At 48.1% G+C, this 27,514-nt stretch overlaps 1 protein-coding gene across 22 annotated transcripts in view; it reads right to left on the reverse strand.

Moving 5' to 3' along the window:
* Nucleotides 1-2,570: 2,570 nt before the first annotated feature.
* KDM2B (lysine demethylase 2B) overlaps nucleotides 2,571-27,514 on the reverse strand; it is a 118,105-nt gene continuing 93,161 nt past the window's right edge. For 12 of the 22 annotated variants that reach the window (XM_023647189.2, XM_023647191.2, XM_070220235.1 and 9 more), the window contains 11 exons: nucleotides 23,996-24,220; nucleotides 18,917-19,060; nucleotides 17,639-17,725; nucleotides 17,206-17,466; nucleotides 16,896-17,009; nucleotides 16,198-16,236; nucleotides 15,375-16,054; nucleotides 14,227-14,390; nucleotides 13,977-14,138; nucleotides 13,045-13,263; nucleotides 2,571-3,890 (listed from right to left, as the gene is read on the reverse strand). In XM_023647189.2, coding sequence (XP_023502957.1) covers nucleotides 3,709-3,890; nucleotides 13,045-13,263; nucleotides 13,977-14,138; nucleotides 14,227-14,390; nucleotides 15,375-16,054; nucleotides 16,198-16,236; nucleotides 16,896-17,009; nucleotides 17,206-17,466; nucleotides 17,639-17,725; nucleotides 18,917-19,060; nucleotides 23,996-24,220 — 2,277 coding nt within the window. In that variant the 3' untranslated portion in view covers nucleotides 2,571-3,708. Of the gene's footprint in view, nucleotides 3,891-13,044; nucleotides 13,264-13,976; nucleotides 14,139-14,226; nucleotides 14,391-15,374; nucleotides 16,055-16,197; nucleotides 16,237-16,895; nucleotides 17,010-17,205; nucleotides 17,475-17,637; nucleotides 17,726-18,916; nucleotides 19,061-23,995; nucleotides 24,221-27,514 lie in introns of all 22 variants that reach the window. The other 10 variants (XM_070220233.1, XM_070220234.1, XM_070220242.1 and 7 more) reach the window with 1 other exon arrangement.

Consider the following 27,514-nt stretch of genomic DNA (forward strand, 5'->3'; position numbering starts at 1 on the left):
AATCTCTTCTATGTCTAACTCTAATCAGGGTGGATTTTGGGGTTGAGTTGAGACAACCTGTGGATTAATTCTCATTGCTAGCAGACAGGTAGGCTTTTCAGAAATGCCTAACTTCTCAGCCGAGTCTGGTTGGGTTTTATCTGTTGACTCTGCAGTGGGTACTTGCTCAGGATCCATGAGTCAATCAACAGACCTGAAAATTATAGCAAGGGAGGCAGAGAGACTGCCCTTGGGCAGAAAGTTTGACTAGTTGTGAAGAAAAACATGCCTTTCTACCTTTTTTGATTTTGAAGGTAGAAGCATGCAAATCAAGGCCTTGTGGGCTATTTTCAAATACCCTTCTCTCCTGTTGCCTGCAGAGCCCAGGGTGGGTGTTGGCCACAATTCATGGTGACCAGCCTGAGCAGACCGTTTCCTCCTATAGAAGCAGGACAAGCGCAGCCCCTGCTGAAGCTTTAGGAGCACTTTCCTTGTCTGTCCTCCTCTAGAGACAGTGAAGGCCCGAATTCAACCTTCCCCACACATCACTAATTTCGTGGAGGGAAGTTTTCAAGTCCAAGCCAGTAGGGGATGCTGAACACACTGAAAGAGAAGCTGAGCAGCACGTGCTGGTTTGTCTAAAGTTAAATTAGAAAACAGATTTATTTGCACATAGTCTCAGCTTGAAACAGCTTGTTTTATGTTTCCTCTTGGATTTATATATTGTTTCAGGTACTTATTTTTAGCAAGAGAATAAAAACTGCTAATGGTGGATCTTTTTAGGTAGCGTTTTAAAGTAACCTTGGTTTAGTCAGAAACCAACCAATTTTTAGCCTAAGAGGCTTGACATTTGGAATAACCAAATTTCAAGGAACTAACTGATTTGGCAGAAGGCATACATTTCTGTCTGGAATCTGCATTTTCTAGGTGGCATGCCATCCCTCTTTAATTTTCTGAATAGGTAATATATGGATAAAATTCTGAAGGTTCACAATGGAATACAGTGACACCTCTGCCCCATCCTCGCAATATGGAAGGACGTCATTTGATGCTTTGGATGTGCTACGGTGTCTTCCTTTGTAAACCTCAGGTTGCCTAGAGGAGGGGGGCTGGAGCTTCTCTTCTTTTCTGGGCTAAAAAGCTGCCATCTAACAGAGGAAGCACTCCCCCTGGTTTATGGTCCTTTCATTACTTTGTCAGATATAGTGTGTGGGCTCAGAGCAGCTGTTTGCAAGCATCTAGCTTAGCCTGGCCTCATCTAAAGCTTATTTAAAAAAAAAAAATAGGTGTGTACAGTCTGTGTACTAGGGTGTAATCTTAACTGGCTTGTTGAGTACACTTCAGGGGAGCTCATCTGTGACCACTGCACTACCCCAGCCTACCTCGAGCCTGGAGAGACACTGTGTCTTGGCTCTGTGGTGTGTCCCTAGGGAAGCTGTGGCTCCCCAGCCCTGGCGGCCCCTCTTTCGCCCCCTCTCTCGGCAGACCTCTATGCTCCCAGAAACGTTACAGGAGAAAGAGGGCCCTCTAACCCCGAGGACTGGTCACCCGGAAACCACTATTACCCTTAAAAACAGTTCCCAAGGAAGAGGATGCCTTTACTGGATGGCAGGGTAACTCTTATTTCGAGGTTCAGAGAACTCCGGCTGCCAAGAGAACCGAAACTTGGCCTCTTGTGGGGGTGCTCCATGATGAACAATCAGGCTTGCAAAGGTAAGCCGCATTTTTATAAATAAACCACAGAGTGTTAAACCAATCTTACTTCTGTTAAGTACATCTCCTGAGTTAAATTCCGAGGTGCAACAGCTTCAGATGTCTCCAGTTTGAGTCAGAAAGGATCTCTGTATCTAAATTAACAGAAAGTACGAACCTAGATGGAATCTCAAACTGTTTCACTATGGCAAAAAAAAAAAAAAGGGATAATATGAAACTACTATTAGCAGGAAAGTCTTGTCCCATGAGACTAAAGTCTTATGTTGCTATTGATTATTGAGGAAGTTGAGTTATCTTCTCCATTTTCAGAGCAGTTGTTTCTGGATATGAGTATGATGCTGCAGGGCCCTGTCCTTAGGAAAATTCTGTGATCTAAAATTATGTCTGTCTGGTTTCTGTCTGCCACCTGGGGAAGTCACCTCATAACCAAGTGCCTCCAGCCACCCCAGGCCAAGGCTACCAAGCACAGGATAGCAATCCTTGAGTTGCCTCCAATGGGAGGTTGAGGAAACGGACCCCCTGCTCCCCTTTGGCAGTGGAAATGCCAAGTGGCCACAGAAGGTATTTTATATAGATGTGGTCAGAGGCACCCAAACAGGGAAGCCACCCTCTCCCTTAAGGCATCTGTACCTGATTCCTACAAGAGGCCATTTGTGTGGCACAGTTCTTTCCCATTACCTTTATTAGCCATGAACCCTAAGATCTCTTTCTGAAGATGGGAAAAAAACATGTACCAAGGGGCTGCTGCATTTCTGAGATGAAGGAGAAATTATAGCTTGTTTGGCTTCACAACAACGTAAACTAGTGTTGAGACTGCGCCTCTGGACTTTCCAAATTTCTAGTCTACTTCTAGAACAGAAACCCTCAAAGTCCAAGAGTCTTTTTTTTGTACAATTGTTTATACAAATTCAACAAAGGTAAAACTGCATCTGGGAAGGTCTCGGAAAACAACACCTTACAACAATGGCACTTATGAAGGCATAACTTTACAACTAGGAAAAAGCCATGTTCTAAACCTTAAATGAGAACTCAACTCACACTTCAAAGGAGAGAAAAAAGGAAAAGAAAGGCTATGTTGGATCATTTATTCTACTTCTTGACTCACTGTATAAATTAGCTGTATGTAGAGTACAAGAGCTCATGCTGGAGCAAAACCCTCCTGAGTGCAAAGGCTGAATTCTGAATTTTAAAATTTTGAGAAAAAGGTAAATTCTATACAGAGGAAACTTGGCAAAGTGTCTTACTTCAACTATAATTTACATATATCCACAACATGCTTATGTAACTTCTTGACATACGAAGCAGGCTCCCAACCGCCAGTTACACATGCTCTTAACTGGAAGGTCTTAGCCTGCTCTGCCAGATCTGGGCACGTGTTAGATGGATTATTTGTTGGTGAAGTACAGGTTAAGTTCTCTCCTACCTTAAGAAAACCAGGAAAGTTGGCAATCTCAAAACAATAAAAACACTGGTATGCATTCAAACCTTGCATAAATAACTTTTAAACAATTTGTACAAAAATAGTTCTGCATAATGTAAGATGTAACAAAACCAAACAAACAAACAAAACAAATATGTCAAGGCGGCAAATGTGGTGTGTGGTCCACTTTATGCTGACACCAAAAACCTCAGAGTTGCAAGGAATGAGGTGTCCAAAACAAAAACACCACCACCAAAAAAACTCCTAAGCTCATGCTTCAGTAAGAGAAATTCTCCAGAGTTCATCCTCCTCTCCGATGGGAATGTCTTCTTGGTAAAGGCCACCTTAGAAATGGTCCAGAAAGCAGTGCAGTTACGATTCAGAAAGACCAAAGGAAAGTGTCCAGCTCACTCATCCCCAAACGGGTGGTGGAACAGCTTCTCCCTCGGCAAGACTTGCAAAATGGAATCGTTCTGTGGTCTGTAGTTCCAAGTTCCAAATTGAAAATAAAAGCCCTAGTTTCTGCAAAGTCTTTCACCCTCCCCTGCCACATCCCCGCCCCCCACCCACCCCGTATTTACATAATTGTCCTTGGACTAACTCAGTTTTTGCAGGAGTTTTTCTTCCACTTGCCCGAACTGGACACTCACAGACATTTCAGCTATGAACTGCTCGCAGCCTTCCTTGGTCACTTGCTTGCAGTACCTTAGGTCAATATGACAGATATTTCCACAGCGTTTGAAGAAGGACAGGCACTGGTCAGTAACCTTATTGCAGTCTGCAGAGAAGAGGAAACAGCATGAGGTGCAGGAAGCACGGAGCCCAAAGGCCCCCCACCCCCACCCCCAGGCACTCAGCAATGGAGAGACCTCTTGCGCATTTACCAGCCCCTGGTGCCCTAAGGAAAACTACTTGCTTCAAAGCTTTCTTCAAATGGGTAATGGTTTCATCTACCAATTATAAAGGTTAATATATGCTCGAAAAGCAGGAATACTGTTCCAAGTGAAATCATTTAGCATCTTACTGCATAGCCGCCTCTTTATATGTATATACTCTCACATCAACAGGTCTCCTGTCTGTGTTGTTTTACAAAGACAGGATCACACGATATGTTAAATTGCTTGCTTTCCCCGTCTAGTATATTGGTGATGAATACCTCTCTATGCACATTATTGTGCATTTATGCATCTGCTTATTCCCTTCAGATAATCCCAGGGGAGAAGGGCTGGGTGGAGTGAAAACATCTGTAAGGTCATCCTGGCATCCTTTTTGCTCACGTGGGCACCAGCACTGTTGAGCAGGGCACAGCATGAAGGCTAGCCCTTTACTGAATGTTCCCCTGAAACTTATGCAGAGGACCAATGTGCTAGAAGGGGCTGGAGAGATTGTCTACAGAGAGCAAAACCAGAATTCAGCATCCTTCATCCTGCCGTCACCTGCAGGCTCACTCTTCAACTGTGTGTTTCTATCAATTTGTCCTTTGCTTTTATCATCATCTTTTCTTTTAGAACTGACTCTACAGTCAACTGGCTTCAATAACAGTTAGCATGCAACTGAGGCTCAGAGCCCCCACTCTGGGCCAGATGAGTAATTCCTTCGCTTCAATGGCATTCAACTTGAGGCCTCTGCGTGTCATCACTAGTATCTGCACTTTCCTTTTATTAAATTAAGTAGGAATAAAAACAGCAAGGGCAGGGGCTGGCCCCGTGGCCGAGTGGTTAAGTTCGCGCGCTCCGCTGCTGGCGGTCCAGTGTTTCGTTAGTTCGAATCCTGGGCGCGGACATGGCACTGCTCATCAGACCACGCTGAGGCAGCGTCCCACATGCCACAACTAGAAGAACCCACAACGAAGAATACGCAACTATGTACCGGGGGGCGTTGGGGAGAAAAAGGAAAAAAAAAATAAAAAAATCTAAAAAAAAAAAAAAAAAAAAAACAGCAAGGGCAAACTGCAAGAACGCAGATAAGGCCTGTGCTAGCTCCATACCATCAAAGTCCCTGCAGGTTAGGAGGTGATATAAGGAAGTCAAGTCATAGCACCACACGAGTCACCAAGGAACTGACTACTTTATGCCAGGAGCTCCTTTGAAACAAGCTCCTCAGGTCAGCACAAAATGTTAGCACAGACACGCGCAGATTTTTGGATGCCCATTTCAGACAGCATAAATACAACCCAATCTCATAAAGGCAGTAGGAATTCATGAATTTGGAAGAAGTGGTGATGGAGGCCTGTCTGCATCACAGGCATTGCCACTAACAAACGAAGCCCAGGCAGTTAGTTGGGAAAAGTGACAAGGATGCTGACAAAGAGATGCTTTGAGGATAAGACCTCAGTTTTTCTAAGAGTATTTCTTAACCTTCTAATTAATCCCTCAAATACTTCCCCACAAATGGCTGATCCTTTTTATAATCTTACTGCAAAAAGTCAAGCGATGAAGGATGTTGTACAATGCTATCATACAATTCAGAAAAATCATGCCCCCCAAAACTCAATACTTGATTCATTCTAAGTGCAAACAGGATAGGGATGATTTTGCTGACATAATAAAATAAACTTACTGCCATATATTTCTGTTTCATTTTCCACTCTTCACTATTACACATAGGCCCTGTACTGAACAGGCCTTTTTCTCGTATCAATTGTCCTTGGATATAGCACGAGTGTTCCAGCACTGGCCATGTGACCATACTCCTCCACAGGCGGCAGCACCGTTTAAGCTGACTGCAGGGAGGTCTAATGTATGCCAAAACTGTCTGCCCCAAGACACCCTGGCTAGGACTCCAGGTCACACTTCACAGGAAGTATTGCCTCAGTGTAAGAGGTAACCGCCAGGACACCCTGGAGGTCCCCTCAGCCACCCAACAGCCACGGGCACGACAGCGCACCAGCTAGATGGTGAGTTCTCCAGGATGGAGGTGCCCGCTCTGGAGCGTGAAGGCACTGAGGGACCTGAGCCGGGTCCTGCTGCAGGGAACTGGGAGAGTGTCTCAGGGCAAGAACAGCCCTGAGCTGGTGACGGAGGCGGGCCTAGAAGCAGGGGAGAGCAGAGGTGGATCTGAGTGGGGAACGAGAGACACTGGGAATTGAACTAAACAGCACTCTCTGGAAGGCAGGTGAGGAGCTTGCAAGGGGAAGGGTAGTAAAGCTGGAAGATTCTGAGGAATGACCTAAAGCAGGCCAGTGGAGGGGCGTGCCAGGAGTCCAGGGTCATTCCGCCACGTGCATATGCCCTGTGAGCACCAGTTCCACTGCTGGGAACACATGCCAAAGATGAGCACAATTATGTCATATCAGCAGGAGACATACAAAGTACATAACCAGCACCTATGAGCTTTTCTTGCCAAAACTGTCTAATCAGAATCCAAGCAAGCTTCTGGACCTAACTGGCAGTTTACAGGAAATACAGGGGATCAAGTACAAGCTAAAGGACACATGGAACCAACAAACAAATCCTGAATGTGAGAAAACATGCTGGGATACTTCAAAAGGTCAACGTCAGGGGGTAGAAAGCCTAGAGGGACTGTTGTAGGATACGAGAAATTACATTTGGTTGTTTTAACTCTTTAATTTTTTCCTTTGGTGTTGACAGTGCTCTCGTAGTTATGTGGGGAAGATGGCCTTATTCTCATGAAATGAGGGCTGAAGTATCTAGAGGTATTCAGGGGTTTAAGTGTCACAATGTTTACAACTTTCAAATGACAGCAAAAGAAAAAAAGGTCCATATAGAGATGAAGCACATGCAGCAGAGGACACAGCTGTTGCGTCTAGCAGGAGGATGTGCGTTCGTTATACCATTCTTCCAATTCTCCTATGTTTGAAAATGTTCGAATTATAAAACTGGTGGTGTGGAGAACATCATGGATAGGCCCATGATGGGTTAGTAAACAAAGACGTTTTTCCTCGTCTGTTTAATAATGAAAAAATAGACGTCCAAAGAAAGGAGAAGAAGGATTAAGAATTACAAATCTGAAACAATGTGGCCTATCAACACAAACTCCTACCTCACAACACAATAAATTCTAGACAGATCAAAGCACTGAATTAAAAAAATGATACTTATGGAAAGGAAGAAGTAAAATTATCTTTGCCAGCAGATGACATCATCTTATGAAATCCTGAAGGTTCCACACACACACACAAAGTAATAAATGAATCCAGCAGAGCTGTAAGATACTAAATCAATACACAAAAATCATTTCCATGTCTAGCAATGAACAATCTGAAAGAAAATTAAGAAAATAATTCCATTTACAACAGCAGCAAAAAGAATAAAATACTTGGGAATAAATTTAATGAAGAAAGTGAAAGATTTGTATACTGAAAACTAAAAAACATTGCTGAAAGAAATTAAAGATCTAAATAAATGAAAAGACATTCCATGTTTATGAAGTGGAAGACTTCATATGGTTAAAATGTCAATACTACCCAGAGCAATCTACATATTCAATGAAACTGCTATAAAGTACCCACAGCGTTATTTGCAGAAATAGAAAAATGCATCCTAAAATTCATGTAGAAATTTAAGGGACCCTGAATTGCCAAAGCAATCTTGAAAAAGAAAAACAAAATTGGAGGACTCATACTTCCTGATTTCAAAACTTACTACAAATTCAGAGTGTTGTTACTGGGATAAGGATAGACATATAGACCCAATGGACTAAAATTGAGAGCCCAGAAATAAACCCTTGAGTGGTCAAATGATTTTTGACACGGTACCAAAACAATTCAGTGGTGAAAGACAGACTTTTCAACAAATGGTGCTGGGAAAAGTGGATATCCACAAGCAAAAGAATGAAGTTGGACCCCTTAAGCTCACACCATATAGAAAAATTAACTAAAAATAATTCAAAGATTTAACATAAATCTGTTAAAGAAAACAGGGAAAAATCTTCATGACCTTGGATTTGTCAATGGTTTCTTAAACTTGACACCAAAAGCACAGGCAAGAAAAGAGGAAAGAGATGGAATTCATCAAAATTAAAAACTTTTGTGCAAAGGACAGCCCAGGGTTTCGCCGGTTCAGATCCTGGAACATAGCACCACTCATCAAACCATGCTGAGGCCGCGGAAGGACCCACAATTAAAAATATATACAACTATGTACTGGGGGGCTTTGGGGAGAAAACGGAAAAATAAAATCTTAAAAGAAAAAAAAAAGACAATACACAGAATGGGAGAAAGTATTTGCAAATCATGTACCTGATAAAGGATTAATATCCAGAATATATAAAGAACTCTTACAACAACAACAAAATAACCCTTTAAAAAAGTGGGCAATGGACATGAATAGATATTTCTTCAAAGAAGATATACAAATGGCAAATAAGTAGATGGAAAGATGCTCAGCGTTACTAATTATTTGGGAACTGCAAGTCAAAACTACATTGAGATCTTCACACTCATTAGAATAGCTATGATAAACAAATAAACAAACAAATCTCAGAAAATAAGTGTTAGCAAGGATATGCAGAAATTGGAACCTTTGTGCACTGTTAGTAGGAATGTAAAAATGGTACAGCCACTCTGGAAAACAATATGGTATTTCCTCAAAAAAAATTAAACAGAATTACCATATGATCCAGCTAGTCCATTTCTGCATATATACCCAGAAGAACTGAAAGTTGGGACTCGAACAGGTATTTATTTGTACACCCATATTCACAGCAGCATTACCCAAGTGTCCATCAAAAGATGAATGGATAAACAAAATTGGTATATACATATAAGAGAATACTATTCAGCTTTAAAATGGAAGGAAATTCTGATACATGCTACACCACAGATGAACCTTGAAGACATTACGCTAACTAAAATAAGCCAGTTACAAAAAAACACAGCTCCTGGATGATTCTACTTATATGAGATTCCGTGGGAGTCAAACTCAGAGACAAAAAGTACAATGGTGGTTGTGAGGGGCTGGAGAAAAGGGGGAACTGGGGAGCTATTTTTTAGAGGGTTGAGAGTTTCTGATGCAGTGAAGAAAAGTTCTGGAGGTGCACGGTGGTGGTAGTTGCACAACAACGTGAATGAACTTAATGCTATTGAACTGTACCCTTAGAAATGGTTAAAATGGGCAATTTTATGTGTATTTTGCCACAATAAAAACTTTTTTCTTTTAATCTTGGAAGGTGGAGAGGAGGTAACAATTTAGCAAACTTGAGAAAGCTTAACCCTAAACTGGCTGAAGGGAAAGCAGAGAAGCAGTTAGTCTACAAAACACCCCAAAGGTTCAAGCAATAGAAGCAATGGGGACATTGGAAGTGGGGCTAAAGATGGGGTTAGAGACAGGACTGGTTGAAAATCTGTTTAAGGAGCGATGAGACAGCCAGACTCCCTCCCCAGCTGGAGAGGAGTTTTAGACTCTGATGGGTAAGAGAAAAAGTCTCTGGACCAGACGCCATCAGGCACTGTGGAAGGTAGGGGCACCCACTGAAAAACGGGGGCTACAGGGAAACTTACCTGCTGACTTTCGAGACCCCCCCCCGCAGCCTCTTTCCTCTGCCAAGCCCTAGAACACGGGCAGCCTGGCATGCACTCTTCAGCTGGGAGGTCAAGGAGAGTCCTTCTGACAACCCTGACCAGCTTAAGAGGAAAGACGGCAAGATCTCACATCTGGGTTTCCCCAAAGGAATGAGCCACGCCGACCACATGACAAGTGACGTCTACAGCAGACCAGCTCCAGTGTGTGCCCAGAGCCTCCAATCACCCTCGAGTGGAAAACCGCGCACTGACACTCAGTCCACTAAATCTGAGGAGGCCTCTTATGAGGGCCACTAACTACATTTGAAGCAAACAGTCTACGCAAGGAGAATAAAATAAAACTATCAATATCCTCAGGATGGACAATATCTTGATCCAAGAAACAAGAACAGGCCACTCTACAAAAGTTCAGAGAACAGAACACAGCTGTAAAATTAGAAATATAGGTTGAACCATATGAAACTGCCAGTATTTGACTGTTATTGAATTACATAAATAGCAGCTGCATTTGGTTCAACCTAACATGACAGCAGAAATGAAAAACTGACTACAGTCAGGCGTCACTTAACAACAGGGATATGTTCTGAGAAATGTGTCCTTAGGCAATTTCATTGTCGTGCAAACATCATAGAGCATACTTACGCAAACCTAGACAGTACAGCCTACTACACAGCTAGGCTATATGGCATAATCTCATGGGACCACTGCCGTATATGCAGTCCATTGTTGACTGAAACGTTATTATGTGGTGTGTGACCATATATGAATTGTGTGATCAAGTGGAGGAAAACTTCCAGAAAATAGAACAAAAAGACACAAAGGTGAAAAACAGGAGGAAAAAAAGGTATCAGAGGACTAGTGGAGAAAGAGAAACAGAATTTCCCAGAACTGCAGGACATACGTTTCCAGACTGAAAGAGTGAAAAGGCTCATATGCATGTGGTATGGGTGAATATACATTCAAACCAAGGCTCATCATCAAAAACTACAGGAAACCAGAGACAAAGAGAAAACAGATTCACTGAAGGACGAAGAATGAAATGGTTTTGGACTTTGACTCTGCAAGGCAGAAGAAAGAGGAGCAATGCCTCCCACTTTCTGAAACATTATGGTTCCCACACTAGGATTCTATATCCAGCTAAGCTATCAACTCAATGTGAGGGTATAATAAAACCATTTTTGGACATACAAGAAACAGAAGATGTCCTCCAGCAGATCAGAGATCCAAGAAAGAAGATATGAGACAAGGAAAGAGGGGACCCTACACAAGACACAGACCAATGAAATTCCCAGGACGGTGGGAGAAAGTCCCAGGATGGCAGCCATACAGCAGGCAGAGACAGCCAGTTCAAACACAGGCAGGAGCCCAGAAGGAGAAAACAGAAGGGGAGGAAAAGAAATCCAGAAGGGAGGGCTCTACAAAAACTGGTTGGGATCTAATGATTTTGTTTGGGGAAAGAATAGTATTCAAGTCTGTTGTAAAATCTGCTTAGAGACTAAGCAAACAAAAATGAGACAATTATTGACTCTAGGAAAAACAAAAAAAACTTTGCAAGAAAGGAAACTTACTCATGATATACTATTTGGCTCAACAATGGACAATACTTACACGGCCAGAATAAGGTAAATAATAGTGATGTAACCACAAATTGGAAAGATGGAGGGAAAAAAAAGAGGAGAGTAAGAGGATGTAAGAATAGCCATCCTTGTGTTCCACGTAGGAAGTTAATAAATACGGAATGTCTGAATGCAAAAAAAAAAAAAAATCAAGAAATAGCAATGTAGGCTCACAATTGGAAAATGTGCAAGAAAACGCTGGAAGAACTCAAGAGTTGAAGGTGGGGGCCTCCGGGGGTGGGGAGAGACAGGCAAAGAGCTGCCTTGGGCACCCAGTACATATTCCGACAATGAAATGCAACCTGGATAACTAGGCTAGACAAGCGCGACTTCACACTGTCACTAGACCAGATCCTCCAACCAATTCAAGGATCCTGAAACTGTCAACTGTCGACCATTTTGTGGCACAAACTCATTTTATCATTAACCCAACTAGTTATACCGATGGGAGGGGAAAACACTTTCAAAAGAAATGAATCTAGATGAGACTGGGCTTAGAGATTTGCCTCCATCTACTTCACAGTCTTAACAAGAATGTAGAGATCTATAGGTACTGAGACGAAAAGAAGACCTGAATGAATGAATTGTGGTGGAAAACAAAATGCAAAAGATGAGTTACACAAACACACATAGACATCATGGATTGCACTGCAGGGAAGGGGAGTATATATTGGGATCTCTGCCTCACATAGATAATAACTAAATTAGAACAAGTAAAAAGAGTTCATATAATACCAAGCATTTAGAACAAGATGCCACCCAAACCCTTCTCTGCAGGGCAGCCCCAGCATCAATTCAAGACCATGAGCTGAGCCTTGGGCTGGGATCCTGGTGAAACCTCACTTCTGCATGGCTCTCTGTTTTCTGCCTCCATGGGGTGGGACAACCCCCAGCATCAAAACTCCCTGAGAAGGAGGGATGGCTTCCTAGGCACCTAGTGCAGAATTATCTCATAGCACTCAAACCTCCCCACTCCCGCCTGACTGCGGCATGGTTAACAGGAAGGCGTTTATCTATCAGGCATGACCGTGGGATGCAAAGAGAGGCATACAACGAGACAGCATGTGAATCCTGATGAAGCAGAACATCAGACTGGACCGTGTCAAAAGCTAGTTTAAATGACGGAAGGGTGTCCTTTATTACTCGGTAATTTCTGGGGGGAAAAACATTTTTTTCTTTGGTTTTGTCCAAATCTTATATGCCCAATCCAACCATCCTAAGCTATCAGACCAAAACCAGGTTAGATGGGCTGAGCGTGGGCAGCATTGCCTCTGTCCACCTCAGTGACGGTCATGCCCCCAAGTCCTTAAGAACCGACTCCAGCCTCATCAGCAAGCGGAGGGAGAGAGGACTCCCTCACTGTCACTACGTAACAGACACATAACCATAAGGGCACCTAGTTTTGGGGTCGTCTTCTCCCCAAGAACAGGCCCCTTGATAGCAGGGTTAGGAGGAGTACACGGAACCAACAACAATGGCAGAAACCAAGCTGCTTGCTCCATCAGCTGAAGCCTGCTCAGCCTGGCCTTCCCTCACTGCCCACCACTCTCCCACACCCCGTTGCCAGGTGCAGGCCCGTCCACACCACCTGAAGCTTCCCTAGCCTGTATTTTGGGTCAGGAACCACTGCTATATGCTCTCAATGATACCAGCACTATTTTTTGGTAGCAATTATTACAAACCCAATATTTATTTAATGTATGTTTCCCCTCTAGATTAGGCTGTGTGTCTGTCTTGTTCACCGGTACGTCCTAGCACCTAACACTGTGACCTCCAATGAATGTGAAATTCCCAGCCTGTCCAACGGTGCTGGGCAGACGGGTGCCCCGACTGACCTGACAGGTTGATTTCGGTTAAGGAGTCTCGGGTGGTGGTGCCCACAGCAGTGAGCAGGTTGATGGACTGGTCGGTAACATGGTTACAGTAACTAAGGTGGAGCTTGGAGAGCAGGGGCATGTGGCGTATGATGAGCCGCAAGGAGGCGTCCGTGATGTCCAGACCTGCTAGACGCAGCTCCACGATGTTCCGGAGCTTGCTCCGATTGTCCATCTGACCTGAGGGGGCAGGCAGGAGAGGAGCAACATGTCAACCTGACTAGAGAGTTCTGATCACATTGACATGAAACTCTAAAAAGCCTACCAGCCAGATGTAACACTTGGGTTTCATTTAGCCATGAGTATTTCCCCCCAAAAATCAGAATTACTTCCAACATTTAAAAATCAGAAGATTCCACATCAAATTTTACACTTCTAGATTCTTGATAAATCAGAAGATCTAGAAACAGAGAGCCCACATTCTAACCAGCAGTACTTGGCCAACCAGAGCAGAGACAGCACGGCATCTCTGGATCACCACGGTTTCCTTATTTAAGCTACTGGCGAAGAGCAACAACCACCCCAACCCAACCTAGGAAGGCTCTGTCCTCCTGTAAGCCCCTGTCCAACCACACTGATCCCAACGTTAGTGAAGGCTTGAGGCCAGTGAAGGACAAATTAAGAGTAGTCAGATGCACACAGAGCCTCCAGGGTGGCATCTCGGGTGTGCAAAGGAGCCTCTGCCCTCTCTCAGATCACCTCTGTGCCTGAAACTGACTGAGAACACAACAGCTGGGCTCATCTCTGCACCCTCTAGAGAAGAGCTGAGGTCAGAGAAAGCTTGAGGATGTGCACCAGATGGGGTTTGAGTTGAAAACCAGATACAACAGCACAGCTGGGTCCCACCACCTCCATGTGACCCCCCTGGGCACACCCCGGGCCTGGCCTCTCACCTGGCCTGTTATCCGTGGGTGGGGACAGGAGATCCCGCATCTGGGCATCCTTTAGTCCTTCGACCCACTGGACATCCAGGGTCCGAAGCAAGGGACAACTGGAGCTACAGAGGGCTGAGACTGCGATCCACGAGCAACCCGACAGCACCAAGTCTCGGAGCCCTGGAGGGATAAAGAAGGGAGCAGCAGGTCAGGTAATGCACCCGAGCCCCCACTACTGCACATTTGGGGTCCCTGGCCCAGTGCTCACCAGGCAACCGGTTGATGAGCCAGCTCAGCTGTTTCTTGGAGATATTGGTCCAGCTGAGGTCCAGGGAGACAGGCTGTCGCCGAATGATGCCACTCAGCATCAGGGGCGTGATGGACTTGCAGTGGTTCAGGTCGATGCGGGTCCATAACCGCTTATCACAGCACCTGTGGGCCAGGCCCAGCAGAGGGGGCATTGTCAGAGCTGGAAGCTCACTTAGGGAGCCTCCTGCATGCCTGTGGTAACTCTCTGACGTACCAAGCTCAGGGGGAGGCTCCTTAACTCCACCCTCTGGACCCTTCTCTGTTTAGCTCTTGTCTTGCCTGCACCTGGGCACCTCTGCTCTGATTGCCATAGGGTCCCTGTGGAAGGTGCAGGCACTCGCTCTCCATTAAGCAGTTACTGGGAGCTTCATGTTGCTGACGCTGAAAGCTAAGCCACTGCTATTTCAAATACCAGCAGGGTCATCCACAGTGGAGAGGTTTCAGCAGAACTTCCAGAACACACAGACTAGGAAGAAGGACCTGGCCAGCCACTTCTGAAAAAATTGGCCAGGAAAACCCTATGAATAGCAGCGGAGCATTGTCTGGCACCGGAAGGTGAGAGGATGGCGCAAAAAAACCAGACAGGGCTCAGCTCTGCGGTCCACAAGGGTGCTAGGAAGTGCAAATGATTTGACCGCACCACCGACAGATTATTATGCCCTCTACACGCCGCATGTCAAAACCACCCTTTGAGGCAGGCATCGTGGCTGTTCACGGATGAGGGTAAGTAACTCGGCTGAGGCCGGAGCGCTGGGAAATATCAAAGCTGGGAGTGACACCAGAAACTGGCACTCTTGCTCTTAACCTTGGCTAATTCCTTAAGGAAAAGGACTCCACCCGGTCCTTAGTTCACCTTCCAAGGAGCTAAATCAGGAAAGCAAATAGGGTTCCCCTCTTCTGATAAGACCAGACTGACTGGATTGCTGGAGCCACCTGGAATTCTTTGAGGAAGATAATTAAAGCTGGACTGGACTTAAAAAGAAAGCATCATGAGTGACTCAGGTGGGGACACATGCCACCCCCGGTCTAGCCTAAGCCTTAGCCCAGAGCTTGACACAGGGCTGGTCCCTAAGTACGTCCCTGCCTGAGCTCAAGCAGCGCCCTCACCAGCGGTTCCAGGTCCTGCAGACCCGCATGCAGACACACAGGTCTTGGTGGCTGAGGTAGCTGAAGACGGCCATCCACACCTCCCTGTGCATGACGTGGGCCGCCCCATCATCCAGGGGCAGTGAGTCAGGTGGGGGGCTGATGGGGGGGGGCCGGATCACATGTCGCTCCATCTGGATGCACTTGGGCGGGGACACGGAGGGAGGGGGCCGGGAGATGACTCGGGGTGGGCTGCGCAGGCCAGGCCCCAGCTGGTGCCGCAGCTCCCGGGGCGTGCCGTTGAGCCCCTTGCTGAAGCGGTGAGGGCGCTCACAGAGGCCCAGGGGCCGCTTGGGCTCCTCATTCTCACTCTCGGGCTCCGACTTGATGGGCTGGTGGTTCTCGTTGGCCAGGCTATTCTCCGTCTTCTGGATTTCTTGGTTGAGCTCCTTGCTCAGCTCCTTGCTCAGCTCTTTGTTGGGGAGTCGCCGTTTCCGGCGTACCTTCACCTTCTTTTTCTCCTCTGGGCCCTCTGCCCCCTCGGTGCTGGGCCCGGCTGTGGGGGAGCTGGAGCGGGAGTGGTCGCTCTCCCTGGTCTTGGGGGGCGCCTCCGGCAGATCATCCTCTGGTTCCTGCTTGAAGCGCCGGAGAGGCTTGTTGGCCAGAGCCATCCGGTCCTCTGCGTTCTTCCAGGACCGCCGCTGGGGGTGGGGGGGTGGGGTGACAAGGGCAGGTAAGCCCCTAGGCTCAGCGCTGTTCCCACCTAGGCCTCCCCACCCTCTCCCTGACCCATTCCCAGGCCTGGGGTGAGAAGAGGGGAAAAGTGGGGAGGGGAAGCCAGTACCTTTTTCCTGAAAAGCTTATCTTCTTTGCCAGGTTTTAGCTGTCACAGGAAAGAAAGGATGCAGAGCTTGCTCCCAGGGTTGGTGAGATTTGGTCCCCTCTACACCCAACCCCACCATGAATCCACAGTCTCTAGTGTAGGGGCTGGAGGGTCACCTTCCCCGCAAATCCCATCTCCTCTGCTTTGACTGAGAGACGGGTAGGCCTTGCCTGCTGGTTTTAAGGAAAAAGCTGGAAGTGGAGGAGAGTGATCGAATTGTTCCCACCCAACTGACCTCCCCCTTGGTCAGACCCAGACATATGCAGTCGCCCATTCAGGTCAGACTTGGCCCTGGGAGCTAGTCCTGGAGGCAGGGCCTGCGGGATTCCCAGCCCAGCCTTAATGGCTAGAGCTGGGAAAAGATAACCGGGCGCCACCTCGTGGCTGATGCTGGAAGGGCCGGTGGGCGGAGCGGGGCCGCCGGGATCCTCCGAGGTTCCCCAGATCCAAAGGGCTTCCCCGCGGCAGCTTCAGCTTCCCAGGCCCCACGCCAGAATCACGAGCAAGCGATCTGGGACTGAGGCCTGGGAAGCTCCAGTGAAGAGGTGCCTCCCGGCGGCTGCGGCAACGGGTTGGAGGACCAGTGGGGCGGGGGGGGGGGGGCGCCTGGGACTCGCAAGTCCCCGGGGCCTCCGGAGGGCGGGGCGACGTGGGAGCACCTGCTGCTGGAAGTAAGTGAGACTGGATCTCCACCAAGGGCTGAGGCTGCTGCCTAGAGGGGGCCTCGGCGAGAGGTGAGAGGAGGAACCGGGGGACGTTTGAAGCGTCGAGGCCTAAAGGGGTGGGAAAAGGAGTGACTCGCTGGTTTTCCCTCCTTTCCTTTGGGCCGAGCTCTCAGGACTTAGGTGACATGCTCAGGGCAGCCAGAGGCCAGAGTTCTCCCTGCTGCCCGTCCCGCCCCCGCCCCCGCCCAGGCATACCCAGGACCAGCCAGGCCACCCCTCACCATCAGCCCCTCCCAGTCCGTACTCGCTTGCGGCCACTCAGCTCTTGGGGCTTCTCGTATTTCCGTTTCCTCCGCAGGTGCACGTCGTCCGACTTTCGGCGCAGGATACCGTCAGGGGGCACCTTCTTGGGGTGCTCGTCTGACCTGCGCCGGGGCGCCTCCTCACACTCACTCCTCCGCTTGGCAGGCTCCTGTCCTTCCTTGTTGTCCCGGTTCATCTTCTGCTCCTTGAGCAGGGAGCCGGGCAGGTTTGAGGCATACTTAAAGCCAGGGCCACGCTTTTGCTTGTAGGCCAAAAAGAGAGAAGGGAAAAACAAACTGTATATCTTTGGACTTGCCCTTTCCCCCGAGCCCGCAGCACCCCACCAGCCGACAATGCCAGGACAGGCTGGGTCTGGCAAGGCCAAGGTCCGCCCCTCCCGGGCTGACCCCTGGGACTTGGAGCGCGGCACTCACTTTCCCGGTCTTGCCGGCATGGTTACACTTTGGACACTCCCAGCAGTTTGGAAGCTCATCGTTGACCACGCCCTCTGACTCCTTAATCTGCAGGGACACGCGCCAGTCAGCAAGCAGGGAGGGGGCTGAAGAGGTCACCTCTGCCAGGAACATCAACACCCCCTCCCAAATGCCATTTCCATGCCATCTTTGGCCAAAAGAAAACAAGAGTGGTTAAGACAGGTGGCTCTGAATTCAGGCCAGGGTTCAAATCCTGATTTTCTAGCTCAGTAATCCTGGGCAAGTCATTCCATCCCCGTGGACCCGTGCCCTTGTCCATGGAATGGAGTCTGCCTATCTCACTGGAGTTCTGCCAGAATTCAACGTGATCACCTAGGCAAAGCAATTAGCTCAGGGCCTGGCACCCAGAAAGGACCCAATAAACTGCACTGAACTGGGTGCAAGCAACTGGGTGTGAGCAAGTAAGGTGTGCTTGCCCCTGCCCTCTTGGAACTTCTGACCTGGGAGAGAGAGAAGTCACCAGGCGATTAAGACATGAAAGTCTGACTTCCAAAGCCAGGGAAAAATCATAGCACTCCCTTCAGAGTGGGAGGTGTGTGTGTAGAGGAGTGAGCATCAGAACAAACCCCTACCACCCCACAGAGCGAAGGGGATACTGCAGAGCTGAAGCACGGTGTGGGGCGGGGCCCACCCTGATCTCTCTAAAACACAGATGCACACAGGCTGACACCTGGGCTGACAGGGATGCGGCAGGTATGATGACATTCCCTAGGGACAGAAGGTATGTGCCAGGCCAGAGCAGTTTCTTCCTTTCAAAGGTGGAACCTGCTGTCTAAGACAGGCAGGCACAGCATGGCAGTCCCAAAGAGAAGGCAGCCCTGCCTTGGGCACACACAAGAACAGGAATGCAACTACCTGTTGCTACAGGACCTGCCCTCCCTTGGCCCAGGCCTTGTTTTCCCAGGAGCCCCGAGCCAGGAATCCAGTGAAGAGCCCAACCACCCGGTCTCTCCTTCTGGGAACTCTCTGTGGTTCTGCAATTTTGGGAGGGGGGGGGAGGTGTGTTCATTCCCTCAAAGACACAGGTGGAAGGTCTGAGCTACTCCAGACTTTTCTTGCCCTTGGCTCATCGTCTGACACACAGAATACTCCAGACTAGGGGGTCCTCCAGGGAAGGAATCCAAGCGCAGCCACCAATCTCCCCCCAGCATCAATACCATCAGAGGCCATGGGTAGGGGTGTCAGGCAGCACAGCCAGATCCCTTAGGGGCCACTCACCTTAAGGCATCCAGGGTGGATGATTTCATTGCAGATGGAGCACTCCATGAGCATGAGGTTAAACTTGCCTTCTTCCTCTTCCACCGTGTCCTCCTTCCCTGCCTCGCCACATACTAGGCACACGGCGGTGTGGGGCAGCACTGGCTGGGGAGCAGGGAAGAGCAAAGAGAAGTCAGCAGGGGCCAGGAGCTCCGTGGGGAATGGGTCAAAGGCAATGAGCTGCTCTCCTCCAGCCTTCCAGGAGACGGCAAAGAACCAACCCAGGCACTGCCCTTCATTCATTCATATACTTCTCAGGCTACTATCTCCGTGTGCCAAGTACTAGTCTAAGTGCTGGAAATATAGCAATGCATAAGATAGATACAAACCTCTGCCATCGTGAGCTTACATTTTAGTGGAGGCAGACAAAATGAAGAACAATACAACGTATTAGACAGTGAAAAGGGATATGGAGAAAAACAAAGCAAAGAGGGCCAGGGTCAGAGGTGAGGGGTGGAAGGGGGGCTAATTTGAAATGTAGAAGATGGGGACTTCATATTTGAGGAAAGACCCGAAGGAGGTGGGGCGTGAGCTGAGCCCAGACCAGTGTGGGGCTGAGGCTGCATCTCACCAGCAGGTATCAAAGCATAGACTGTGGGCTCCGGGGTCCCCAAGATCTTTACAGGGGAGGTCTGGGAGGTTAAATCTATTTTCAGAATAATTCTGAGACTTCATTTGCCTTTTTCTTTGTGTTAACATTTGGTCTGGTGGGTGAAACCGCTGGCACATGTCAGGGCAGGGGCTCCACAGCACACTGGCAGTCACTGGCCACACACTTATTAAAAAGATTACCAGCTTCATTTAAGAATATCTTTGATGAAGCAGTAAAAATTATTAATTTTATTAAAACTCTGACCCTTGAGTACATGTCCTTTTAATACTCTGTGTGACAAAATAGGAAGTATGTATAAAGTACTTCTGCTATATACCACAGGACGATGGTTATCTAAATGGAAAGCGCTCACGTGACCAAGTAGTGAGCTGAATTGGCCACTTTCTCCATAGAACATCATTTTATTTGAAACAATGACTGATTAAAGAAAAAAAACTCATGGGTATTTGCATATTTTCTCAAAGACAAACAAGTGAGCTTGTCAGTTCCAGAAAAATAATTTATGGTATTTGTTACAAATAACAAAATTTGAACTTTCAAACAAAAATCAGAATTTTGGAAAACTTACATTAGCCATCACAAACTGGACAGCTTCCAAGGAATACTGAAAGACTTTTCTGACGAGATTGGTGGAGGTATTAACAAACATGGTGGTTGTTTTTTTTTTTACATTGTATAACGCTATGTGCCAATATTTGGAAAATCTGTATAACTCATGAGCCAGTATTTTCCAAATGATGAATGCATGATGTTACAACATCACAGAGGAGCCAATGAGCTATTCCAGGGGCAAGAAAGACTAATGGGTTTTAATGTAACAGGATGCAAAGTCCGTTGATACAGTTTCAGATTCCACATTGCAACTAACCTTTAAGAAACTGCCACCTGTTGAGTTCTGGTGGAGTATCAGAGAAAAATACCCACGGATATCTGAAGAGCCTATTAAAATACTCCTCCCTTTTCCATCTATCTATCTGTGTGAGGCCAGATTTTCCTCATATAGTTCCTCCTAAACAACATATCACAAGAGAATAAGAGAAGCAGCTACGAAAATCTAAGTCTTTTCGAATGAACCAGATAAAAAAGAGATTTACAAAAACATCAACAATGCCATTCTTCCTATTAATCATTTTTGTTTTGGAGGATGTAGTTATTTCTCATAAAACTGTTACTTATGCTAACATGTAGTGGGTTTCCTGTTATTTTTAAATGCATTAAAAATATTTTTTAAATTTCTCAGTTTTAATTTTGAATACAGTAATATTAATAAATAACCCACACAGGGGCCGGCCCCATGGCCGAGTGGTTAAGTTTGCACGCTCTGCTTCAGCAGCCCAGGGTTTCACCAGTTCGAATCCTGGGCGTGGACAGAGCCCCGCTCATCAGGCCATGCTGAGGTGGCATCCCACATGCCACAGCTAGAAATACACAACTATGTACCAGGGGGCATTGGGAGAAAAAGGAAAAATAAAATCTTTAAAAAATAAATAAATAAAAATAACCAACATAGACAAAAGCTCTTTGAGGTCCTCCTGATTTTTAAGACGGTACTGAGATCACAGTTTAGAACTGATGGCCTAGGCCATACACTCCTTGAGGACGGGCCAGGCCACCTGGGGCAGGGGAGCACGGGGAGACTGAAGCTGGGGGTGCTGGGTGGGGAACACCCAGAGGCCAGAAGACGGTCTGTGACGGGGAGTGGTGGGTGGGCAGGGGTCGGAGACTGACTGAAACAGGTGAGGAGAGGCAGAAGCAGAGGTCAAGCTACTGCAGAGGAAACCGAGGTCTCGGCTAGCAGGCAGATGGCGCTGGACAGTGGGAAGGGATAAAGTCTGGGAAGGAAGCCTCTTGGAGGGGGCAGAGGGAAGGCTGGTTATGAGAAGAGGGAGACCCCAGCACATCAAGAGATAAGGGCCTGGAAAAGGAATAGAGGTGGACCTACATGTGTCAGGTGGATAAAATGTGGCAGGAAGAGCCCTAACAAAGTGGAAAGGCCAGCAGAGGAGTAAGGAACCAAGGGTCAGGCCAAGTCTGCATTTGCCATCAGGTCCAGAAGCCATGTCAAGTTGGAGAGAGGAGACATACGAAAGTGAGGTTCCCTTCGACCAACACTCACTGTGCCAGGCACCGGCCTAGGCACCAGAGATGCAAAGAACAGGGGACAGCAGAGACAGGTTTCCTATAACTGGGCCTGAGACACTAGGGAAGATAGAGGGGCTGGAAGAGAACATAAAGCTAAAGAGGAGACAGTTCTGGGTTACTGAAAAATGCCACGTTTTAGGTGACACTGTTCTCAAAATCAACAGTCCCTACAGACGACCTCTCTTAAATCCTGACAAAATGCAATGGGTCACCCGGACCCTCGCTCCAGAAAAATGCACATGAACACATGCGCACAGAGAAAACTCTGTATGTAATTTCAAGGGGGCTTTCAAATTCCCTGAAATCTATTCAAATGACCTGGGGTACAAGTAACAACTAAAAACACAAGGAGTGAAACTCACAAACTTCTGCACAGTAAAGGAAACAGAGTAAAAAGGCAACCTACAGAATGGGAGAAAATATGTACAGGCCATATATCTGATAAGGGGTTAATTATCCAGAACATATGAAGAACTCCTAGAGCTCAACAACAAAAATGCAAACAACCCAATTAAGAAATGGGCAAATGACGTCAAGAGACATTTCTCCAAGGAAGACATACAAATGGCCAACAAACATATGAAAAGATGTTGAACATCATTAATGTCAGCCAGATGTAAATCAAAATCATAAGGAGCTATCACTTCACACCCATTCGGATGGCCAATATCAAAAAACAGAAAATAACAAGTGTTGGCAAGGGTGTGGAGAAGCTGGAATCCTTGTGCACCGTGGGTGGGAATGTAAAATGGAGCACCCTCTGTGGAAAATAGTATGAAGGTTCCTCAAACAATTAAAAAGAGAACTACCATGTGATCCAGCAATCCAACTCCTGAGTATAAACACAAAAGAATTCAAAACAGTGTCTCAAAGAGATATTGGGCACACTGATGTTCACTGCAGCATTATTCACAATAGTCAAGAGGTGGAAGCAATTTAAATGTCCGTTAACAGAGGAACTGATGAAGAAAATGGAGTATTTTACATACAATGGAATATTATTCAGCCCTTAAAAAGAAGGAAATCCTGTCACCTGCTACAACATGGATGAACCTTGAGAACATCATGCTAAGTGAAATAAGCCAGTCACAGAAGGAGAAATACTGCATGATTCCACTCATATAAGGCGTCTAAAAGAGTCACACTTAGAAACAGAGAGTGCAGTAGAAAGGTGCTGACAGGGGCTGGGGGGAGGGCAAGAGGAGCTGCTGTTCACTGGACATAGAGTTTCCACGTGGCAAGATGAAGAAGTTCTAGAGATCGGTTTGCACGACAACGAGCATATAGGTAGTACTACCGTACTGCACACTTAAAAACGGCTACGACGGTAAATTCTATGTTACGTGTTTCTGACCACAATTAGAAAAAAAAAAGGAAAAACAAAAACACCAGCAGTGTCTGCGTGGAGGGAGAGGCGGAAGGTGCCCCTGGGCTTGGAGGGGCAGCAGCGGCCAGGGAGAGTCTCACCCAACGCCAGGCTGGGCCTGCGGGGAAGCTCATCCCGGGTCAAGGGTCTGTCCCTCCTGCAGTGGCTGCTTTCCCATGGGAGAACGGAGATCACTATTCCCACAGGGAGGACCCTGGGGCTCCTGTGAGCAGTGCCTTAGGGAAGGCAGAGTGGGTGGGTGTGTGCAGGTGGAAGCACAGGCAGATGCCGGGACCATGCCAAGTCACCCGTCTGCATCCACTGCCGGTCCTGGGGCAAAGCCAGATATAAGGCTGTCTGCAGGGGTTGGCCAGCCTCTCCAGGAGGCCAGCTCCTGGGCTCCATAAATCAGTCCTCCTTATCTGGGGCAGTCCCCTCAGGAGGGCTACTGACCTTCCACCCAGACCTCTGACTTTGAAGGCAGGACAGGAAGGAAGGGAGGGCCTAGAACCGTCGTGAACTGGACCATAAATGTTGGCAACGGGGTCACAGACAGGACAAGCTGCCCTAACATCTTTAATGGCAGAGACTTCAAAGTACTCGGTCATCTAGGGAAGGAAGGAGTTCTAAGACCATCAGACTATCAAGAAAAAGGAGCCTGAGCACATGGCAGGACTGCCCCAGGACCTGCAACGTGGAATATGAAAACAGTACGAGTCGGAGCCCCCTTTCTGGGCAGACCAACAAGCAGATGAACAAACCAGCCTGGTGCAGAGGAAGGTGGGGTCTGGATTCAGGGGAGGGCCAGGGTCTGGGAGGAAGGAAGCGCTGCCACCTCCACTCCCGGGGGTGTAGAAGCGTGGGACCCTGCCGCATGCGGCACCCTTCTCAGGAAGGGGTGCCCCTCCGCTGCACTCACCGCGATGCACTGCCGCATAATGCAGCTCTGCTTCATCCGCCCGGGGCCCCCGAACTTCTTCATGTCCTTGCAGAAGTGGCACTCTCCGCACTCCGTCCGCAGGCAGGCCTCGCACTTGCGGCATCGCGTCCGGCGCCGGCGAGCTCCCGCCGTCGTCCGGTTGGCGGCCAACTTCACCGCGGAGGCCGGGCCCAGCTTCCCCTTGGGCCGACCTACCGCCCGGTTCTGCAGGAGAACACACAGGACGGTGAAACGGGAGGCTGCAGGGCTGGCCATACCCCAGGAGAGGGTGTTAGGGGTTGAACTGTGCCCCTCAAAAAGATATGTTGAAGTCCTAACCCCAGTACTTCAGAATGTGACCCCATTTGAAAATAGGGTCTTTATAGAAGTAACCAAATTAAAATAAGGTCATTAGGGGTAGGCCCTAATCCAATATGACTGGAGTTCTTATGAAAGGGGGAAATTTGGACACAGGCACAGAGGGATGGAATGTGAAGACACAGGGAGAGGATGGCCATGAGACTGGAGTGATGCATTCTACAAGCCAAGAAATGCCAAGGAAGTTAGCAAACACCAGAAGCTGGAAGAGGCAAGGCAGACTCCTTCCCTAGAGACCTCAGAGGATGCAGGGCCCCGCTGATGCCTTGATTTCAGACTGGTGGGCTCCAGAACTACGAGAGAACACGTTTCTGCTGTTTTAAGCCAGCCAGTTTGTGGTACTTCATTATGGCAGCCCAGGAAACCGACACAGAGGCACCTCTGCTCCTGATGGCAGCATGCTCTGGCTCAAGACCCCTCCGTGGCCCCCACACCTCAGGCCAGGCTCTGCTACCTGTGCTTCCCTGGAGAGGACCCAGTTGACACACTGCTTTCTTCTGGCAGCCCTCCCTGACCACCCTGCACTGGGTTCGGGGTGCCTCTTGTGGGCCCCCATCACAGCACTTATCACAACTGTCAGTTCTCCCGTGGCTCTTCCCTTTAACAGGGAGCTCAGCAAGGCAGTTATCAAGGGTGTCTTGTCACCACTGCCTCTCAACAAGGCGGCTGGCACATAGCATGTGTTCAATAAACCAAACAAACCCCAAGAGATGAGACAGTAACCTTAAGGAAACTTGACTTCTGAAACCTTCTCTAAATGGGATCCAAAAGCTTCTTTCTTTGTGACTCAAAGGAAAACAGAGATAGGCAGGTGAACAGAAAGTGATGCTAAATGCCAAACAGAGGATGCCAACAACAGGTCCTGCCCTGAGGTTCTTACATCCTGGCCACCAGCTCCAGAGCCTCTTGCAAACAAGGATCTGTGGTGGAGCTCCTGGGCCAGCTGTTGAGGATGCTGCCGGGGTCCCACATGCACCGGGGATCTGAAGTGGGAAGGACCAGGATGGTCGAGTGTGTCTTGTCTGAAGCACCTTTATGAGCAGCACGAGTCTGCTGAGAAATGGTTTGTTCATCTGTCAGGGAGACACACTACTCCCCTCAAAACTATCTGAGCTAATTGGCATCTAACGCTGAAAGCCCTTCTCAGCCAGTTCAACAACCTTCAGTCTAGGTCCAGCTTTTTAATTTTAGTTGCTTGTCAGACTCAGATCCCTAAACAAAATCCCAATCCTCTTGTTAGCTCCTGGGCCCAGACGTGTGGTTACTATGTACCGTAACAGTGAGGAGGGCCCTCCTGCCAGGAGGGCAACACCACAGGGGCTGCCGAGAAACTTATAACCACATCAGGAAGAAAAACAGTCCACCTTTTCCCGTGAATAAAGCCTCATCGTCATCCATTTTCTTCTGCAGTGCAGTGGGCCCTGCGGAAAAATCTCACAGACCCTGTCCCACACACACCTTTTGAAACTGACCCCTAAGTGGATCCTTCCCTCAGATTTATTTTCCCGACAGCCTGCAGCATTCAAGGAAACTGCAAAGTCTCTGGTGGCTGAGGTGCCCACCTCAGGAAGCTGGGCTGCCCTGGACCTTTATCCCGCTCAACTTGCTCTGCCCTCCAAGGAGGAGAGGGAGACGCGAGAGCCGGCTTCACTGGTCCATCTGTCCTCACCTCCCCCTGCCCTGACCCCATCGCTCCCACAAAGCCACTCCAGACTCACTCAGTCATGCCCACCCTCACCTCTGGGGCAGGCCAGCCCGCGGCCTTGTCATCAGGGAGGGCCCCATGGGCAGGCCTACACACCAACCAGCTGCCTGGGGGAAGGGGCTGCTCCAACACCAGTTATTCTTCCTTCAAGCAATGAAGGGTCTCACAGGCCTCCTCATACCAGTCCTTATACAACAGTGAGGTCTGGGGTGCCCCTTGTCATGCAGCAATAACACCTTAAGCGTGATAAATCGGCCCACACATCATGTACGTCAGTTCAGGCCAGGTCTTGCTGCCAGATGAGTAATGAAAAAAAAAGAGAACAGTTTTCAGAGCCTTTGGATTTGAGAATGGCACATAAGGGACCGCTGGACTTGAAAACTCAGCAGCTGACCAAAGAGCAGCAAGGAGAGCCGGGTGGAGGCAACAACGACGAGGACGGTGACAGCAGTGAAGGTGGCTATTCGCTGAGTGCCTGCTGTTGTACTCATCATTTTACATGACATTACCTATTTTCCCAGTAATAACCCTAAGAGAGACATCACTTTTCAGATGAGGAAAGTGGAGCCAGAGGTTGAATGACTGGCCCAAGGTCAAGAAGGCGGCAGAGGATGTGCACACCCCCAAAGGGCATTCTGAACACTGTGAACCACAGTGATGTGCGGACAAGGAGGGCAAGAGTCCCTGAGAGTCCACAGAACTGACCCCACGCCCTGGGACGGTTCACAGCCAGGGCCTCGACACCCTGTGTGACGGGTGCCAACAGGAGGGGCAGAGAAGCACACCTACTTCCAGAGAAATGGAAATCAGGAAGGTTTCTGCCTCTCTTCACAGCCCGAAGACTTTCTGATAAAGATCACATGTCCTATTACCGATTCACTCCGCAAACCCCTGAAACACGGGCAACAAGGCTGGCGCTTCAAAGCCTCGAGTCAGGTAAAGAGAGAGCAGCGCACGGTCCAGCCTCCAAGGACAAAAGCAGAGGCGAAGGGCTCACACTCTGACCCTGGAGCAGGAGACTCCAAGGACTAGCTTCTTTGGTGAAAGACTGAAAAGAAAATTCCAGGAGTCCAAACACAGCTCTTCCCTCCCCCTCAGGAACGTCAGGTATAAATAGCCACTGGGCACCTCTGGACTTGTTGGCCATGAGGATAGTGTCTCTCAGAAGGAAAAACGGTGGGCCGATCCAGCCAGGGTCACAAAGCTTGTATGTGACTGTGGAACAAGCCCACGTCCCTGTGCTTTCCAAAACGCACTCCCAACCTATGGAAAGAAAGAAATCTGCCTGGATCTCAATGGCAGCTAAGACATCCCGGAAAAATGACAGAGCAAATGACAGACAGCGCCTCAAAAGAAGAGGTGTAAGGAGCTGCTGTTTCCGAAGACCTTGATTCAGGCCCTCTCCAGCCAGCTGCCAAATCCAGCTAGGAAAGCTG

Source organism: Equus caballus, chromosome 8 (assembly GCF_041296265.1).
Source record: "Equus caballus isolate H_3958 breed thoroughbred chromosome 8, TB-T2T, whole genome shotgun sequence".
NCBI lineage: Eukaryota > Metazoa > Chordata > Mammalia > Perissodactyla > Equidae > Equus > Equus caballus.